Genomic DNA, 20583 nt, shown 5'->3' on the forward strand with positions numbered 1-20583 from the left:
CCCACACAAATAAAATACAGTGTTTCTGGTTATTTCCATAAAATCACACACAAATGCAAATATCATAATAATAGTTCGTGACAATGCTACCTAATTTAAATCTCGGCTCCTTGCAATCAGACTGGCTGCCCATTCTCAGCAACCCTTTCTGATTTTAAGGCTGCAGTGAAAGTTTTGAAAGCATTGTCATCTGTGGAGGCAAGAGCATATACAGTAGTACCTCGCGTTACGTAACCCTCTGGTATATTTAACACTCTATGGCCTTTTAAATTTATGTGTGGGAGGGGGTTATTGGTTTGTTTTTGTTTTATTATGTATTTTGTGTTCTCATTTTGTATTTTTATGTTGTAAACTGTCCTGTGATCTTTGGATGAACAAATACAATGCACATATCAAATTATCTTCCCTGTCCATTTATGGGTGTTTCCTATCCATTTATGACAACCAGGATCTAGAATTTCCATGTTTTTTGTTATTCAACAGAGCTTCTGCCAAACACAAATTCCAAAAGAGGATTCTTTCCCCGTCAGAAGAAATGAGAATTGTAAAGGATAAGCAGATACGCTCCCATTTCCTTTGTCACAAAGAACCTGTTAAATCAATCACTGACGAGGAAAAGAACTTCATGTTCTAGGATCTTAGCAACATTACGATTCACATCATTTCCAAGATTTTCCCCAGATGCTTTGAACTACAATTCCCATCAGCCTCAGCCAGAATGTAGTACAAAACACAAGGAATCACTAGGCTGGGGAAAGCAGCTCTTCTCATCTGAAAAACTTGGCTCAGAATAAAAGGAGATTTATCATAATGTTTGATGGGATTTAAAGCTAAAAATTTAATATTTTATACTATGGAACAAGGAGTTGTACCCAATGTTAGTGTCACTCAGAGCAGAACCCCTGAAATTAATAAACATGGCAATTTAGTCCTTGCTAATCTAATGGGTCTACTCTGAGTAATACTTAGATGGATATAACCCAGTAATTGCAGTTTCCAACAGGGTGGCTACTTCCGCCTCACCAAAAAACAGGAATAGCATCACTATAAAAGACAGCAGAACTTCTCCAGTTTATGCCACCTCCTCTTCCTGGTATTCTCCTTCTTTTCCCTCTGACCACTCATCATTGCCCTGCCACCAATCCGCGGGCTCTGAGCCTTCTCCCCTTGGGGTTCCCCAGCTGGTTCCTCCCACCTCCCAGTGTGGTGTGGTGGTTAAGAGCGGTGGATTCGTAATCTGGTGAACCGGGTTCGCATTCCTGCTCCTCCACATGCAGCTGCTGGGTGACCTTGGGCCAGTCACACTTCTCTGAAGTCTCTCAGCCTCACTCACCTCACACAGTGTTTGTTGTGGGGGAGGAAGGGAAAGGAGACTGTTAGCCACTTTGAGACTCCTTAGGGTAGTGATAAAGCGGGATATCAAATCCAAACTCCTCCTCCTCCTCCTCCTCCTCCTCCTCCTCCTCCTCCTCCTCCTCCTTCTTCTTCTTCTTCTTCTTCATCTTCTCTATTCCTCTATATCCAACCAATCCATGACAGTTCTCCCTCTTCATGTGTCTCAGCCTGCCACTCCACTCTTGACCCCAGTGAAACCCCGGGACTTATGACAGCTTCCCACTTTGCTCACAGTGCTCCCAAAGTAATGTTGTGCCTAAATAAGACACAGCTGCTAGCTTAGCATATACATATTTCCTCTTCGGCAGCATAAAACACACAGAGGCCTGTAGACACCCTGTGCGCCCCACACAGAGCCGAGTGCCTGAGCAGAGCAACTTCTCAGGGCGGTCATCGCCACAACAAACATTCAGATAATGTTCCTCTGCCAGATTCCTGAAACATGAGACAAATCACTCCAAAGTGGATGCTGTTTCGTGTTATTACAACCATATATGCAGCTGTGCATTATACGCAGACATGCACAAGGCACCCTTTACAGCACATAAATGTTATTGATGCAGTTGTAAAATGTTAAGGGAATTCCATTATAAGGGCAGCAATTTGCACCGCTTAAGGAAATACAAATCAGCTCGTGACACAGCGAAGGCAGTTTAGAACCTATACTGCTCAACATTTGGGGCAAAGGAGCTGTACTGAAATAGCACAATTGTGCAGAAACATTCTGTGAATGTGTGACAGCTAACAGTGAGGTACAGGATCACAGCCGCAATGCGGCCACCCACATTTGTGCGTCATCTTCAGTGCCAGGAGAATGGAAAAGAGAAATCGCATAGAAAATTCCTGATTTCTTGAAGGCCACCATAGCCTTGTACCCCGTTGGGAAGAGTAGAATTCTCCAAGAATGAGAGAGGCAGAAAACAGAACAATTGGGCTCCCAGAGGGAGTGGAAGGAGTTTATAGATGGCCAAGAAATAGGGTGGAAGGTGGGGCAGGGGCAGGAGCATGTGGCCAGGACTGGGTGACCATCACCTGGAGCTCAATGCCTTTATTATGTGGAGCTGCTTAGTTGGGAGAAGTGGACAGAATGAAGGAAGTGATGTCATGTACATTTTATTTTGTAAACCGCTTTGAAGTTTCCTACAATCAAGCGATATATTGTTGTTGTTGTTTAGTCATTTAGTCGTGTCCAACTCTTCATGACCCCATGGACCAGAGCACGCCAGGCACTCCTGTCCTCCACTGCGTCCCGTAGTTTGGTCAAACTCATGCTGGTAGCTTCAAGAACACTGTCCAACCATCTTGTCCTCTGTTGTCCCCTTCTCCTTGTGCCCTCCATCTTTCCCAACATCAGGGTCTTTTTCAGGGAGTCTTCTCATGAGGTGGCCAAAGTATTGGAGCCTCAACTTCGGGATCTGTCCTTCCAGTGAGCTCTCAGGGCTGATTTCCTTAAGAATGGATAGGTTTGATCTTCTTGCAGTCCATGGGACTCTCAAGAGTCTCCTCCAGCACCATAATTCAAAAGCATCAATTCTTTGGCGATGAGCCTGCTTTATGGTCCAGCTCTCACTTCCGTACATCACTACTGGGAAAACCATAGCTTTAACTATACGGGCCTTTGTTGACAAAGTGATGTCTCTGTTTTTTAAGATGCTGTCTAGGTTTGTCATTGCTTTTCTCCCAAGAAGCAGGTGTCTTATGTTATTAAATGATGATGATGAAGCCTCCATCCAGAAATAAGCCTCACTGGCTTATAGGTCTTACTGCCAGATCAATATGTATGTATTGGAGCCCTAATTACTTTGGACCACACAGGGGTGCGTAAGATCTCAGGCCACACCGGAAACTTGACTGCTCTTTCCTTCATTTTTGCCACACACATCTGCTACTACACTGGAACCTAGATCTAAACTTTCCATTGGATTTTCAGGGCTGACCAGGCTGAGGCCTTCTGAGCTTTAACAATGTTATAGCTCAGACCATTCCCTGAGGTAATTTGAGGGACACTGGCATAACAATCCTACTGCGCTTCTTATGGTTTTGAGAGGCTTCCAACGAAGACGCAACAGGTCGGCTGCAGGAACTTCAACTTGGCACTGAATCTGCACTCCCTTAGCAGTGCAGACATGCCCACAAGTCTTCACTTTATGAAGATGTGTGGCTAACTTCTCTGCTGTACTCCTACAGTCCTCTGATATCTGGCAGGTGAAAACTCTTATTGCAAATTGAAAACCTACTGGGAACCGACTAGCTGTTAGAAATCCTGATGAAGGTTTGACTTCTACTTACTGCTGCCCTGGACAATGCATTATTTGCAGAAGAAATAAAGGATGGAAGGAAGGAAGAAAAAGGAAAAAAAAACTTCAGAACAGAACAGGGTGGGCAGCAAGGTCTACTACCTCTGGCTCAACTTTTACAGATCTATTTGTTTTAACCAGAAGGCCAAATAACAGAGGACACAACACCACAATACTGGCATTTCCTTCTGAATTGTAAGATCTCTGCCACACACATAGGAATTGTTTTTCTCAGTTCTGATGCAAACCGACCTTGTCCACACCTACCAGATGAACATGCGAATCGGAATGCAATGATCCTTTGGAGTTCACCCGTCTCTGAATTTTGCAAGATTGTTCAAATAATGTACCAAAAAATGTGCTGAAGGTGCGTATTTTAGGATAAAATGCATTTAGAAATGTGTGCATGGAGATAAAATATTTAAATACATATTCAAATATGTAGCTATAAGTTCTCATGTGCATTTTTAAAAAAACAACAACACCCAATTAATGCAGAAATAGGTCAATACAGAATTACGAAAGAGATGGAACCTAAAAGTAGACAGATTCATGAATCAGGTTTTCAGTTTATGAGGTCTTCCAATAAAGATTTTGTTCACATAGATTAACTGCCCACCATTTTCCCCCAGGAACATTCATCTATTCTCTGTATTATACCCTGCTGCCCCATCTTGTTCAGACAAGGGTTGCAACACACACATACAAACTACCACAGGCTTTTCTGTTGACCAGTGCCAATGATAGTTTTGTGGATTACACACAAGTATAGAGGATGCACAGGCTTGCAGAAGGGTGGGCAAGGTAGATTGGGATCTCTTAGCCTAGCAGATCTCTGGCGCATTTGAAGCGGATCAGCAACAGTTTCTGAATCTGAGTTGTTTAGCAACAACAGCAGCAAAACACCTTTTCCCACCTAAATTACGCTTCCAAAATAAAGAAAACAAATTGGGGGGAGGGTGTTTGCATGAAAAAGCTGAAATCTCAGTTCAGTTCTGGCACTGAAATCAGATAACTTTCATATTTTACTTATTTTTAATTCTGAATTATAAAATTGTTGTTACCCGCCCAGGGACCTGCTAGTGAAGGGCACAAAACAAATTTAATAACATTTAATAATGATGATGGTGATAGGCTCGGAATGTGCTCAGAACCACCCTGCTCTTTAATTCTGACTGTATGTCTTTTGCATCTGGCTCGGTTTGGTGGATCTTGGGGTTCTGGCAAAGGAAGAACAAGAAGTAGACCCAACTCTAACCCTAAAGTCTGCCCACCTCGAAGCTGAAGATCAATGTGCATATTAGGGTCCTGTGAAGCATTGGGGCGCATGGTTTCAAATTTTGCTTTAAAAAAACAGAAACCTACCATTTCAACATTCTTTCCACTTTTACTGTGTTTTTGTGAGCGTTTACAACATTACCTAGTCTTTTAGCAATCCAAAACATACATGTGGTGGTAGAAAGGTTGGCAGTAAATGGGACAAGGCTTTTTTCTGCTGAGCTAATCACATGGAAGAGTGCCTTTTTGGGGGTTATATAAGTTTATAAAGGGAATGATGTCATCTGAGCAGTGGCAGAAATACTGCTAAAAAGCTATTTATCATTTTCAAATTATATACATAGTTGAAAATGTGCATGCAATTTAACTTTGAAGGGGAATTTAAAAGACTGTCATAAACCCTCTACTGGGGAAAGGGGGCTTCAGAAAATACAACCCCTGACCTCCTCCTGTCCCCAAGAGGATTGATGGAAAGCCTTCTGTCTGAGCCCATAAACTGGTGCAGCGCATGAGTACACTATTCATCTAACCCCTGGCTAGTTGTGTTCCTCTGTCCACCTCATCTTGCATTTTTTTTGCATATTTAGTGCTCTGGATTGCCTTTGTATTGGAAGGGGGCAATCTTGCAGCAGGAGTGTGAAGAAAACAATCTTGCACACAGCCTGGGATGGTCCTGAGCTGTTCTGGCTTTCAAGCTGTGGAGACTGCAGAGACTCCCTGCGCAAGATCTTTGCAAACCACCCTGCTGCTCATTTTCCCTTTGTCCATCACTGGGTCCTTCCAGACAAGCCTCTCTCAACCTTGGGTCCCCAGAGGTTATTGAACTACAAATCCCGTCATCCCTGACCACTGGCCATACTAGCTAGGAATGATGGGAGCTGTAGTCCAACAACATCTGGGGACCCAAGGTTGAGAAAGGCTGTTCCAGACTGTTGCTATTTTGGGGCGGGATTCAATTGCACACTGGTAAACGCAGGTTGTGCAATTAAATTGTGCTCTTTTGCCACATACCCATTTCTCATGCACACTGTAATTTTTGCGATAAGGAAAGTAATGGGAAAAGACACTGGCAGCGTGGGGGAACATGGGCTTGATGCAACACCTTTTAAAAAAAATAAATCTGAATTTTTATTGCAAGTTTTAACATAGAATACAATAAAAACCAAACTTGATGCAACATCAAACCCACCCACAAACAAGTGTCAAAAGAACACTAAACCTGGGAGACCTTATGGGGTTTAAAACAAGCACTTGCATGCACTGAAACTACAAGTGAGTAGGATCTAATAAATAAAAATAAATGAAAGCCAGGTATCCCTGTCCATTGTCACCAACATGTGTGGTGGCCACACACCCTGCCAGATCCACATTCAGTGGCTGTGAAATGTGTGCACATACGGTAGATCTCCTTTACACAAGCAGGATTACGCTACACATGTGTGTTGGTATGTACAGTACAACTAACTCATTCACATAGCTGCCAAACACATGGCCTGTGCACATGTGGATGGGGTGGGTGGGGCTGCCCAGGATGATGCCCTCATGCATGCTTCCAGCGTGTGAGAAGGATCATGTGAACCTCCTTCGTGGCACCATACCCAAGACCATCTCCATCAGCTCAGTCAAGGAGGAGCTAATGCATTCATTTGGTTGGACTTAACCACCTAGTGGCACGGAGGAATTATTGCCTTCAATTGCTGTATAGCTACCTCTCATCTTGGGATGCGGGTGGCGCTGTAGGACTTGCCGATCAGAAGGTCGCGGTTCAAATCCCCGCGACGGGGTGAGCTCCCTGCTCGGTCCCTGCTCCTGCCAACCTAGCAGTTCGAAAGCACGTCAAAGTGCAAGTAGATAAATAGGTTCCGCTCCGGCGGGAAGGTAAACGGCATTTCCGTGCGCTGCTCTGGTTCACCAGAAACGGCTTAGTCATGCTGGCCACATGACCCGGAAGCTGCACGCCGGCTCCCTCGGCCAATAAACTGAGATGAGCGCCGCAACCCCAGAGTCATCCACAACTGGACCTAATGATCAGGGGTCCCTTTACCTTTACCTCTCATCTTATGCTGGATGGGGTTTTTTTTAGCTACATGTTGGAGACCAGCACGCTGCTTTTTGGAACGATGCTCACTTCACAGTGTCTGAAATCATAGCCTTCCTGGTTCCACTCCTAGGGCCTGCAAATAGCAGCAGTTGCAGCCCATGTTTGACAAATCCTCTAAGTTTTTAATGCAAAAAAACCAGAGGTCCAGCTTATCAGGTAAGGGCTAAGGAACAGTTGTGTGGCTAGGGTTTTGACACTGTCGCTGAGCATATATAAAAGAAAAGGAAAGAGGAACTTCTTTAGCATTCATTCCTCTTTAGGATTTACTTTCCAATTTCTATTTCAGTGTCATCTGTGAAAAACAAAACTTGTCCGGAAGCCGCCCCTTCGGAAACACCACTCCCTAATCCCAGTTGTATGAAGGCTGGCTCCAGTTATTCAAAATGAGGAAACTGAAACTGTATACATGCTCAGGGCATCTCCTAAGGTACATGGCTGAGCTCCGGCATTGAAAACAAGCGGCAGAGTGAAGCCCTTACTGAGACTAAGCCCTGTGCTACTCTTGCACTTTATCAAAGGCAGGGTTGCAACAGAAAGCAATGCCAGATTTGGCCACTGCGACTGACTTTGTGCTACAGCCTGCAAACCTGAAGGGGGGAAAAAAAAGAAAGCAGCTGTTTCTTTTTTTACGAGACAAGTAATCTAACCTGAAATTCAGAAGCACAATAATAGCAGATTTGGCCTTCTAAATCTTTGGCAAGAAATTCGAAGTGGGTGGCATATCTATTAACAGCTCTTAAACCATCCATCTTGGATAGGGAACAGGGGTCCCTGAAACACCAGCCTCAGCAGATCTGAGAGCCAGGTGGGTATTGAGGGAATAAAGCAGGTCTATATTTATTAGATGATGTAATGTCATGCATTGTAATATATATCTTCATTGCATATTAAATGCACATTTGGAAAACCTATTAGCTCTGATCTTACGGTAAAGGACTTACAACGCAGTTAGCAGCAACAAGTAATGAAGTTATCTTATTAAAATTCTCCATTTTAAAAGCATTGTTTTCTTTTAAAAGGGAGAATTCATACTTCAGCCATATTTTTTAAAAAATGGGGGGTGTGTGAAACCTTTACTTTTGTTAACAGAAACTCTGCTGAAAATGAGAGTAACTAATTGCCACATCACTTTGAGAAAGAATTATTCTGTAGGCATTTTGCTGTCTGAGGTGAAGGACAAGATGGTAGCCTGAATTTCACATATAAAAGTCTTCCTTAAGCACTGGTGATAGGACAGTATTCTTCTCTGCCCCCAAGAACGACAGTGGCACACACGGCTCTGCCCTCCAATGTTTTGTCACCACTTCTTGCCTAATGGTACGACTGGCCCTGTCTATAAGGAATATAGAAATGTGGAGACGTAGAAAGAGTTTGTCACTGTGAGTGAGCCTGGTGCTGGTAGTTGTGGGCACATTTTCACCCAATGACAGAGCTGCTAATGATGGCACCTGCACCATCTCGTGGTCATCTCTTTTATACCATGCCCTCAACACAGCCATTTTGGTTACAGCATGCCTCTACAACAGCCATTTTGTGACTGGCTCCCACAGTTCTTCCCTACATTTTCTAACGTGCCCACCGGCTCAAAACGGTTGGCAATCCCCACTTTAAATGTTGACACCAGACCTCAGTGTGTTTATGGTGAATTTGAAAGCATGAGATGGGATAATCTCAGTGGCGTTCTTAATTTGTTCCCCAAGTGTCACCCACCTGCTCGGGGTATGTGCTCCCAATGATCTCTGCAACCGTGTTAAAGGAATCAGCATCGGGGTAGGTTTTGGCTCCCATCTTCAGGGTCACAACAATCTTGGTGCCTCGGGAAGACATCCGGCTCATCATTTCAGCATCTTCCACTGAAATGCAGGCAGTGGGAATCTTGGGTACATCAGATTGGTATTCTTGTATCCCAGTGTGTGGGCTATATGGAAAGTACAAAAATTAAACATGTTATACAGTACATAATGACACTATCCAAACAATAGTGCTCCGAAATCTGTCCAGCTCTGCCCACCCATCCTGATGGATTTTTCAAGATTGCTATCAGCCTTGTTATTTTTAACAGCTCCTGAGAAAAACATCCCTTCAGCTACCAAGACAACATAGCCCAGTGCTTAAAGACAGGACTTAGGGGTGTTATTTGAAGAAGATTTTCATTATATATATGCCAAGAACTAGCTGTTCTTAATACATTTATATACTTATGGACACGCCTGAGGTAAAGCACAAGATGGTGCCCTCCCTCCATTCCAGGTTCAAGGGCTGACTGGAATCTTATGCCCTTTTAAAATGTGGGGTTTTGGGGGCAGGTATTCGGTTTTGTTTTTATTCTGTATTTTGTAGTTTTGGAAGGAAGGATTTTTTTTATTTTGTAGTTTTATGTTTTGATTTTATTCTGTGAACCACCTCGAGACCTCTGAATATAGGGCAGTATATAAATTCAATAAATAAATAAAATAAAATACTTCAACACTCGCGACAAGGCATCACCCTCCAATATACCTGTGGCAGCAGGCTAGCTTAAGGGAGTGTAGGCCAAGGCATGGGGCCCATGTACACCTTGCTGCTGCCTGAGGCAGCTGCCTCATTTTGCCTAATGGAAGGAACAGCCTCTGTCTGGACACTAACAATTCACAGACCCTAACAGTGCGATCCTACACTTGTCTACTCAGAAGGTAAGCCCCACTGAGTTCAAAAGGGCTTGAGTCACATTCACACCATACATTTTGTTAAGTTGTGGGTGAACATATCAGACGACACAGCAATTCTTCAGACAGCTCTTGTTTATTCACAGGCCAGAACAGAACTGAGCTGAAGGGTTCAGCCAACCTGCTTATATAGAGCTCCACTACAATGCAACAGTAACAACTTTCTGTAACTATCCAATCACTGAACGTCACTTTCAATTCCTTATTTGCATATGCGGACCTGAGTGAAAACTATCTACAGTATCCCCCTGCTGGCCCAGGGTGAGAACCTCAGTACACAACACATTTAAAGCACTATGATACCACTTTAAAGAGTCGCTGGTTCCCCCCCAAAATTATGGGAGCTGTAGTTTGTTAAAGGTGCCAATAACTGTTAGGAGACCTCTATTTCCCTCACAGAACTACAGAACCCAGAGCCATAAATTAACCATAAATTATTCTTCACAGGGAACTTTGGCAGCTGTAGCTTTGAGAGCACCCTTAACAAACTACAGCCCCCAGAATTATCTGGGAGAAGCCATGACTGTTTAAAGTGGTGAAATGTGAATGCGGCCATATTCCTTGGTAAGCATGTGCAAAATTACCGCCAGAAGAAAAAAAACCACAGAGAAATGTGTGGGCTTGGCACGAAGCTTGGGTGTTATGAGAAATAACTGACTGGGACGTGGTAACATGATGAAGGCTAGCAATAGCCATGCTTGGCAAAGGCAGGCCAGGGGAGCTACGTAAACAGAGGTACCAGGGATCTACAACTCCTACCTGTGCTCTGTGATATCTCTGCTCCCAGCTAACATAGCCCTTTGTGACCTGAAATTCAGCAAGGCTATCTACGTCCTCATTCCAACAAATAGCATATTCTGCAGGGACCGATAAAAGGTGCCGTTTCATCATTTGCTTACCGCCTGCTTATCAAATAGTTCACGGAACAAAACAAAACTTAAATCTTGGGGGTGATAATTAAGAGATAAGCAGTATGTTTTCAGCATGATATAGTTAATGTAACACTACAACTTAAAACAAAGCCAGAACAGGTTGGTATAGCTACCCAGCTGTGCCTTTATCACTGGCCAACCACGGAAACAGAACAACATCTAGATAAAACATTGGTTTGTAGTTTGGAATGCGGTGGCAGCCCGGATTTTTCCCCATTCCTTTCTGTTCTTGCTTGCTCATTTATTCTTTTATTCCAGTTTTGGAAACTGGGGGAGGGTGCAGGTGTTTTAAATACCAAATCACCTCCTCCTGCCCCCGCTTCCCTCTACCTGCCAGCTACCCAGCAAGCAGGGACTTGCATATGATAAGTCAACATGAATAGGCTTGTACTGTAAGTCTATTGTTCTGTGTCGCTTAATATATGGGCAAGGGATGCATCTCAGTAGTGGGGCATCTGCCTTATATGCTGAAGGTCCCAGGTGCAACCCCCAGAATCTCCAACTAGTTCTGGGAAAGAACCCGGCCTGAAACCCTGGGGAGCTGCTGCCGATCAGTGTAGACAATACTGTGCTTGATGGACCAATGGCCTTACACAGTAGAAGGCAACTCAATTTGCTTTTCCTATGCTCTGTTGCTTTGATCCCTTTATTGTGTTTGCTGTACCTCCCTCGAATATTTCTTTATTTTGCAAAACCAGGGAGCATTGTTATTATTTGTAGATTCTTTTATTGTTGTAAGCTGCTTTGATTGTTGGGAAAGCGGCATACAAGTATTAAATCAAATCAGAATTTTGTTCAGTGGGTTACAGCCTAAATCTATGAAAGGAGTTTACATAACTCATCCTACCTAGGCCAACACTATCTTCTGGGGGGGAGGGGAAGTCAGGGCTCATCCACACTTAATTAGGCTCCACATTTCTAGGCACAGGTTGGGACTTTCCAGGTCTGTGCCTGAGTGCTGGGTGTGTTCTTTGCTCCTGCGCTTTCCCCATGAAAACCAGCTCTTTACTGCTGAATCTGAGAAAATGGCAAATCCAAATTGCGTTTTGCTCTGATTCAGTGGTAAAGATCAGGTTTTCTGGGGGGGGGGGCAGGGGGGAGGGAGAATGTGTTTTGACACAGACTGGGAAAGTGCAGAGCTGTGCCTAGAAAGTGTGGGGCAAAAGGTAAGTGAGCATTTTTTAAATTATTATTTAATAAATTTGTATACCGCCCTATTCCCACAGGTCTCAGGAAAGTTACAACATAAAAACACAACATAAAAACACAATATACATAATACAAAATAAAAACAAAAATAACTTAATAGCACCCCTCCAACACATTTTAAAAGGGCATTGGGTGTCAATCAACCAAAGGCCTGGTTAAAGAGGGGCGTTCTTGCCTGGACCCTAATGGTGTATATAATGAAGGTGTCAGGAGAACCTCCCTGGGGAGAGCATTCTACAAAAGGCAGTTCTCATGTTGCAACCCTCTGGACCTCTCATGGAGGAGGCACATGAAGAAGGGCCTCAGAAGATGATCTCAGGGTCCAGATAGGTCCATACGGAAAGAGGTGGTCCTTGAGGATGAGCCCTCAATCCTAAAATCACTTCCAAGAGACTCTCAAAATCTCCTTTGCTATTGTCAAGGTACAGATCTAGATTTTTAAAAGCTATGCTCAGAGGACAAGTTTAGCAAGTATATGGAGTTCGGTATTATCTTTCTTTTTTGAAAGATTCCTCCCTCATGCCCCGTTCAATAAGTTTATTGTGCTAGCCAAAGGACACAACAATTACATTAAAATATACCTGTATACAAACATAGTAATAATAACCATCAGCAATATGAAATAAGAAAAATCAGAAGTGCCATCAGCTAACTCAACTTCAGATTAAACTTCAGAGGCACCAAAACAATTTACAGCAATGTTGTCTATCTAGCTCTGTCTTTTTCATTTATTTTGCAGCCACTGCAATATATATAGGAAAATTTAATGACGCTCAGGATACTGATCTTAGACTGTCTTCTTGCAAAAACCTGACTCGATTGTGATGCTTCAACAAATGAAAGACATGTCTGGAGTCAATCAATGATACCAGTTGGAAACAGGATATAAAGCTCGCCTTGATAAAGTGAGCAAAATTACATGATTATATAATGCAGGATAGCCTTTCACAGAATTTTAATGCTGCAGGAAGCAATCATAGTTCATCCTTAGCAAAGCTTGGAGGTAACATTGCTTCTCTATGAACAGCTGATCGGTAGAGAAAGCTGTTTTCATATAGGCTCTATTATCAAATAAGCCCTATCTACTTTGGAGCAATTTGGAAGAGAACAAATCAAACTGGAAGGCTGTTTTCTTTTTGCCCCGAGAAAGAACTTGCATGTTTCAAATGCATCAGATATCAACTTAGCAATAAATCATTTCCTCTACTTTCTCTGTAGAAGTAGACAAAAATTATTTAACAGCAAAGGGGTGTACTAAGGGAAACGTGTTCTGTAACAATAATATTTCTTCAAACAGAAAAGGAAGCAACTTGGCCTTTCTGATCTGGGGACCTAAGGTTGAAGAAATCTGCATTAAAGGTTAAGATGTGGAGTAAGTACAGTAAGACCACAACTTACACACATTTAACTTGGCAAAAATAAGAAATAAGTAAAAAGCAGGTGGAAAGCGGGTGGGCGTCTGGGGAAAAAGACTTCATCAATCCCACCTGCCATTGCACCCAATGTGTTTTGACTACCACGATGCTGTCTACAAATAGTTGCAGATCCACATAGGACCTTCTTGGACTCCCAATTTGGTACTTTTAGAAGGCTGGAAATATATTGTGGAACAGCCAAACAGCATGCGTTGAATGGGCCTTTTCTTCGTGTTCAATGACACAATTCACTCCCATCACTTCCACAGTCTGCCATGCTGCCCTTGTTTAAGAGCTAGCAAAGGTGGGATTTGCACATGGAGCCATATTAAATTGCATTGCAGCGCTTGTTAATTTAACAAAGCATCTAAAAGTCACAGATTCCGAAGAAGCGCAATTAACAGAAACAAGGACCCGAGACCTTGAACTAGCTGGCAACTCAAAGACATGCTACCCATACTCAGAACATGATTCTCCTTCATTCCTCAGACCCTTTGCCTGAAGAGGCCTTTGAAGATCAAGCTAAATATTTAATCTGCAAATGTTTGAAGCTAAACGACAACAAAAGTACATTAATTAGAAAATGGCTTTGGCTTCTGTTTTGTTATAAAATATGACTAAGGACATTGTAGCTAAGGTTGCATGTACTGTGTGGTGCTTGGGTATGATTAGCCTTATGACTTCCCTACTGTCTGATTTCCACTGTTGCCATGTGAACAAAACAAGATAGAAACCCAGCAAAACAAAACAGATTAATCATAAAAATGGCAACAGTTGGCAGGGACTTAGGGACAGGTGTACTACCATGAAGAGTCATTTGTTTGCTATTTGAAATGGACTAAATTTCAGCTGTAGTGTCCTGTATACTTTATATATGGCTATATCACATCACACATACCCAAAACGTTCAATAATCACACAAGGATGGATTAAGGCATGGGATGATTAACGTGTTTGAGATTTCGCCGTTTGCTTTGTGCTTCCCAATTTAGTAGGGTTTACTTGCTTCCTGATTTCACAAAAGGTTTGCACCCATCTTATAGAAAAGCAGCAGCAAACATATTCCCAATAGATGGGGGATTTATAGAACCCAAAGAGAGCATCTAATATTGAGCTAATATCATTTGCGAGAGTCGGCTACATTGGAGTCATTGTTTTGCCACTGACTTCTGAACAAACCTACTCAGCTGACATTTTCAACATTTGTCTGCATATCCCTTCCTGTGGGCCTTAAAATTCCTCTTGCATTGTAAACAGCTTGTGTTAATACTGGGAGCAGCAGGCATTCAGGGAAAAGGGCTGGAGGATGAATTGATATTCTCTTTTGCTTTATTTTGAGGCTTATACTTTTTCTACTCTTTCCAACAGGTGTCAGCTACACAGCAAACTCTTGGTTAAATTTAAATGCCCTGGGAAAACTATGATTCAGTGGAACAACAGCTTGGATGACAAATGGTACACTATAACAGATGGCAGTTACTGAAGAAAGTGACAGCATTGATGTCTCGTTCTGGGCTTGCTAAATTCTGGTTTATTTACCTCTTCATTAATTATTACAAATCTAAACAAATCTGCATTCATGATTAGGTTTCAAATTGTACATTTCAGGGAAGCTTGAGCTGACCAGCATCAGAATGTACAGAAAAGAGAACTCATTTTTCACACTATGTTCTTCAGACACAGGATTATTCCCACGACTCTCTCCTAGGATGCATTTATGTGGAAATGACTTCCAGGCACTGCCATATACACACACACGATTGGCTCCCAGTAGGACCTTTGAATGCAAACTGCTTCCAGGGTCTTGCGTTTCACAGGTCTGACCAGGAATTCATTGCCTATAGTTCTCATTAAGATAAGACACTGCAACAGGCTGGCAGCCATACGTGTGGAACACAGGAGTCAGGTGGTTTCTGAACGCGCTGCAAGAAACAGGATGTGTGGTCGAATCCCATGCAGGTTTACTTGGAAGCCCAATTGTCCTTGCCCACCAGGTCCACAAAAATCACATTTGGCTTGTGGAGGTTGCATTCCCTTCTCCCTGGTATGGACTGTCTCAATCTCCTCTCCCGCTCTCCCCATTTCTGATTGCAGTGCTCTTTCCCATTGAGTTTCCCACTGAGTTCCATTCCTCCTATTGGCTCTGTCTTCTCTCCCTCACAAATAGCATGCTTTGTACACACAGGAATACTGTTTGTAACATTGCCTGTGTAGGATTCCTGCTCTCAAAGAGGCTTGTTACCTATAGGTTCTATCTGAAGGCTTCCTCCCAGCTGCTGGGCTCTACTGCAGCTTGGTTGTTGAGACTGTAATGACACCTGTCCCTTTCCTTCCCTTTGAACCTGCTTCTCATGCAAAAGGGTTGTTCTGTGACCTGTGTTTGAGCTGTCAAGGAATCTGAACCCCTGGCTAAGAGATCCTTGTGGTATGGCTCCTCCAAAGCCCTGAAATATGATACTGTCTGTGCTGGAGAAAGTGCTGTGGTCTCCCTGGAAGCAGGCTTATGCCTTGTTTGCGTACACACCATGCATTTAAACCACATGACTTTCCCCAAAGAATTCAGGGAACTGTAGCTTACCCCTCACAGAGCTACAATTCCCAAGACCTTAACAAACTACATCTCTCCAGTGTGGTGTAGTGGTTAAGAGCGGTAGACTAGTAATCTGGGGAACCAGGTTCACGTCTCCGCTCCTCCACATGCAGCTGCTGGGTGACCTTGGGCTAGTAACACTTCTTTGAAGTCTCTCAGCCCCACTCACCTCACAGAGTGTTTGTTGTGGGGGAGGAAGGGAAAGGAGAATGTTAGCCACTTTGAGATTCCTTTGGGTGGTGATAAAGCAGGATATCAAATCCAAACTCCTCCTCCTCCTCCTCCTCCTCCTCCTCCTCCTCCTCCTCAGGGTTCTTTGGGAGAGGTCATGTGCTTAAAAGTGTACAGTGTGTACACAGCCGGAGTACAGAACAAATTACATGACGTCATCATGGCATTCCCACTCCTCCCATATGTTGACTGGTGCCTTTCCATCATGACTAATGGGGTGCACCATTGGGAACAACTGTGAGAATGGTGAGTAATGGATTTACTGGGCGTTTTATGAGAGTGGTTGTCAATGTTACCATGTTAGTTATTTCTCCCCTGGCTATTATTGTGGTTTGGGTGTTTCTGCTAGGAGAGCACACGGCTATGAGTTTGTGGGTGCCAAACTTCTAATCCTTAGAATCCTAGCAAGGGTTAGAATATAAGCCAGGCTAGCTTCATGAGGTGATCACCTGGGCGATAAGACATTAAGGGAAACAAGGGAAAGGTGATGGGTCAGTATGAGAACAGAGCAAAGGGAGCTCTGCTCCAGAAGCAGGGCCCCTGCCCCAGCTCTTGGATGGTTAGAAGGCCAAAAAGTCTGGGCTTTTAGGGCAGAGTTTTGTGCGATGTGAGGGAGAGAAAACCAGTTGCAGACTGGTAAAGGCAGCAAGCTGTAAAGCGAGAGAAGCAGAGAATTATGTTTTATGTCTGTTTGAATTCAGGGCTGCTGCGGCTATGGGAGAAACAAGGCCCTTTTGGGGTTCTGATGTTGTGACCCCCTGCATCGCAGGCTCAGGTTGTAGATACCTTGGTTTTCAAACAGCTTAGTTCTCGAATGTTTTGGCTCCCGAACGCCACAAACCCGGAAGTGACTGTTCCGGTTTGCGAACTATTTTTGGAAGCTGAACGTTGGACGGGGCTTCTAAGGTACAACTGTATATGTAAATAAACCATGTATAATAAAGACACCAGTCTCCACTGTGGCCCATTCCCAAAAGGAAACAGACCCTGGGTGAGCGTCTGGAACCCCTGCAATCTTGCACTGCTCAGAGACTGGGGAACTATCTTGCTATAGGATTGGAGGGGTTGGCTTGGATGATGCCCATGGGCCTGTGGTTTTGTATCTACCAAATGGGCAGGGGCATAGGAAGGGGTGGGTGGGGATGGTCTGCCCCGAGTGTCATCCCAGAGTGGGGTGACAAAATCCCCCCTGGGCAAATCGCTGCCATGCTGATCATCCACCTGGGCGGATCACCACCACGCCTGTGCCGTTTGCCCTCCTAGGTGTGTGACATCATACTGGGTTCATAAGGAAAGGGTTAACTAAGTGTAAAATGATTAATCAATAGGAACCCAAGGGGAGGAGTTAGAGTTGTTAAGAAGTCAGTCTGGAGTTAGAGAAGAGAGAGGGAGGATAAGTCTGTGGGTTGGGCTAGTCTGATGTGAGAGAGTGAGAGAATCTGTTAAGAGGAGTCAGTCAAACAGTTGAGATACAGTGGTGCCTCGCAAGACGAAAAGAATCCGTTCCGCGAGTCTCTTCGTCTTGCGGGTTTTTTCGTCTTGCGAAGCAAGCCCATTAGCGGTTTAACGGATTAGTGCTACAGTATTAGCGGCTTAGCGGGCTTAGTGGATCAGCTGATAAGCGGCTTAACTATAAGCTGATAAGCGGCTTAACGATCAGCTGATAAGCGGCTTAACGATAAGCTGATAAGCGGCTTAACGATCAGCTGATAAGCGGCTTAGCATCAGCTGTTAAGCGGCTTAGCCATCAGCTGATAAGCGGTTTAGCGGCTTGGGAAAAAGAGGGGGAAAGGAAAAAAGCCCCGCAGGAACTTGCAAGACATTTTCGTCTTGCGAAGCAAGCACATAGGAAATTCGTTTTGCGAAGCACCTCCAAAACGGAAAACCCTTTCGTCTAGTGGGTTTTCCGTCTTGCGAGGCATTCGTCTTGCGGGGCACCACTGTAATCAGTCAGAAGGTATTAGGAAGGTATAGGCCGGTAAAGAAACTAAGGTTAAGAAACTGACAAGAAAATTATCTGAAAAACCATAAACTTGTTAATGCTTATGAAATAAACTTGTTTATTTGGTTTAATTTTAACAACTGTCTGGACTCAGTGTGTACCCGAGAGTAACGGGTTGGTGGCAGCGGGGAAGCGAGCACAGTGGTGGCATAGGGATCAATAGACCGTCAAACGTCCGGGGACCCTGTGTGATCCCCACCACACCAAACACCCCCTGGGCGCATCGGCCGGCCCCCGGGTGCACGGCATGTGTGCTGCTCTGGGTGCCCGAGCGGCTAGCTCTGCTGCTGCAAATGGGAGTTGATATTAGAAGGAACTCCAGTTTGCTACAAGCACCCCTATCTGCATGACTGAAGACTGGTGCTGTAGTTCAAAACATCTGGAAGGCATCACATTGGCTACCCTGATTTAAGCTAATGCAGCATTTCTCAACCTTGGGCCCCCAGATGTTGTTGGACTACAACCCCCATCATCCATGACTGTTGCCCCTGCTAGCTATGGATGATGGGACATGGAACAACATATGGGGACCCAAGGTTGAGAAAGCCTGAGCTGGCACATTACCCTTAATATCTAGATTAAGTGCCCAATATTCTGATCATCTACACATCAATCCTCCTATTTTAATCAATTTCTGTGACCAAAACATAACTTATGCTGCACAATTCCTCTCAGGTAGGTCCCAATGAACTCAGTAGGAGTTTCTTCTGAATAGAAATAGTAATAATAAATTGGGAAGGCAGCGCAACCCTATTTCCAACTTTATTGTAATAATTACCAGTATATTCTACCTTTGGGGGGCGGGGGGCAAAAGCAAATCAATACCATGCATTCAAATGCTTGGATAGAAGACTAAATATTTGAAATTCTGTTTAATGATTTTTAAGTCAATGTTTGCTTTTTAAGGTTTTATTTTTGCCAAGATTCTATTGCTCTTGGCCCAAGAGGGCATCATTTCGGAGTCTTCTGAAATGTTGACAACTTGGTGCCAAAAGCTGCTCCTGGGAGAAAATGTGGATTGCTTAACAGGGAGATTCAATGTTTGTTTTTCAACCAGCATAATTTCCTATAAACTGTGGAGACTCTCTGGTAGGACCAAGTGGGAACCTCGTCAAAGTCAACTGCAAAACTCCTTTCATTTCAGCAGGACCAAGATTTGGCTCCAGCAAAGAAGTGTGGGGTTAATATGTAGCTTCCTCAAGATGATCCAAGTACACTGGGTCTTCACAGGGAGCTCAGACAATTGTAGCTCTGTGAGGGGAATAGGGAGCTCCTAACAGCTCTCAGCACCCTTAAACTATAGCTCCCTTAATTCTTTGAGGGAAGCCATGGGTACAATTGCCAGAGTTCCCTGTGAAAAGGGATTGTTTGCTAACCGTTCTTGAATCTGAAGATCTGTGAGGGGAGCAGGAGTTTCCTAACAACTCTCAGCACCCTTAGCATCTCCCAGAATTCTTTGGGGGAAGCCACAGCTGTTCAAAGTGGCACAATACAGCTTCATAGTTGTAGAAAGGGCCTTAGTATAGAAGGGAAAAACATGTGTTTTTGGCTCCAGCTCCATTACTGAGAAATCGGGTGCCAGCTTTTCTTCCTCTGGCCCAGCAGGCCTCTGGATGCAGTCTCTATACATCCAATGAAGTGGTCAGGTGGAAGCAGCACTTCCAGTCCACCTGTCTTAAAATAAAAATGTTCAGAAAGCCGTGCAACGTGAGCTGACAATGCCTCCTGATGCTGACTGACAAAGGGCTCTGTGTCCAGCTGAGCCCTACTCAGTGCCGTTTGTCAGGGCAGACAGAGAAGGAAAGGCACAACAGGTGGTTAAGAGGAGGCGTTCGAGGCAGACAATCTCTGCTGGCTAGGACACTGTCCCTTGTCGCCTGCAGACATGAAGGATAGGCTTTGTCACTGTGGAGTGGCAGCAGTGACATTAGGCCTGTATGTCATCCATGTTACTTTTTTTGGTGGAGAGAGAGAGAGAGAGAGAGAGAGAGAGAGAGAGAGAGAGAGCGCAAACGTGGTTCTTTTGTATTAGACAGTTTTTGGGTGACCTCTAACGTTGCAATAGCATCTGAGAATGACACACAACTCTTTCCACCTAAGAGTAAGATGAAATGGATGCTTGGCACCCCATTTAATCTCTCCGTTCATTTCAACTGATTTTTTTTATTCATTAAAAAAGAAAAATAAGAAAAACCCACTGCCATTACCTACTGACACCAGAGCAGCAAGCTTTGGCAGATTCAACCTGCATTCCTTATTTTCAGACTTTTCACTGTCTTTTAAAACTGGCACTGAAATGTACATTTCCACCTCTAGCCCCAAATGTTGTGCGGTGTGTTATGGGGAATACATTTGTGTAGAGTACAAATTCACTAAAAGTTATTTGTTTTAAGGAAAAAATCCTGCCTATGTGTCATAGCAGGAACTT

At 43.9% G+C, this 20583-nt stretch overlaps 1 protein-coding gene and 1 long non-coding RNA gene across 5 annotated transcripts in view; one reads left to right on the forward strand and one right to left on the reverse strand.

The window, feature by feature from the left end:
* LOC308481510 overlaps positions 1-20583 on the forward strand; it is a 351692-nt gene that overhangs the window by 225639 nt on the left and 105470 nt on the right. The gene's annotated exons all lie outside the window — the stretch shown is intronic.
* CPQ (carboxypeptidase Q) overlaps positions 1-20583 on the reverse strand; it is a 175064-nt gene that overhangs the window by 111858 nt on the left and 42623 nt on the right. For all 4 annotated transcript variants that reach the window (XM_081013871.1, XM_081013873.1, XM_081013874.1 and 1 more), the window contains exon 4: positions 8782-8989. In XM_081013871.1, coding sequence (XP_080869997.1) covers positions 8782-8989 — 208 coding nt within the window. The remainder of the gene's footprint in view (positions 1-8781; positions 8990-20583) is intronic.

The sequence above is a fragment of the Podarcis pityusensis genome, assembly GCF_964106645.2.
Source record: "Podarcis pityusensis genome assembly, chromosome: 7".
Classification (NCBI taxonomy): Eukaryota; Metazoa; Chordata; class Lepidosauria; order Squamata; family Lacertidae; genus Podarcis; species Podarcis pityusensis.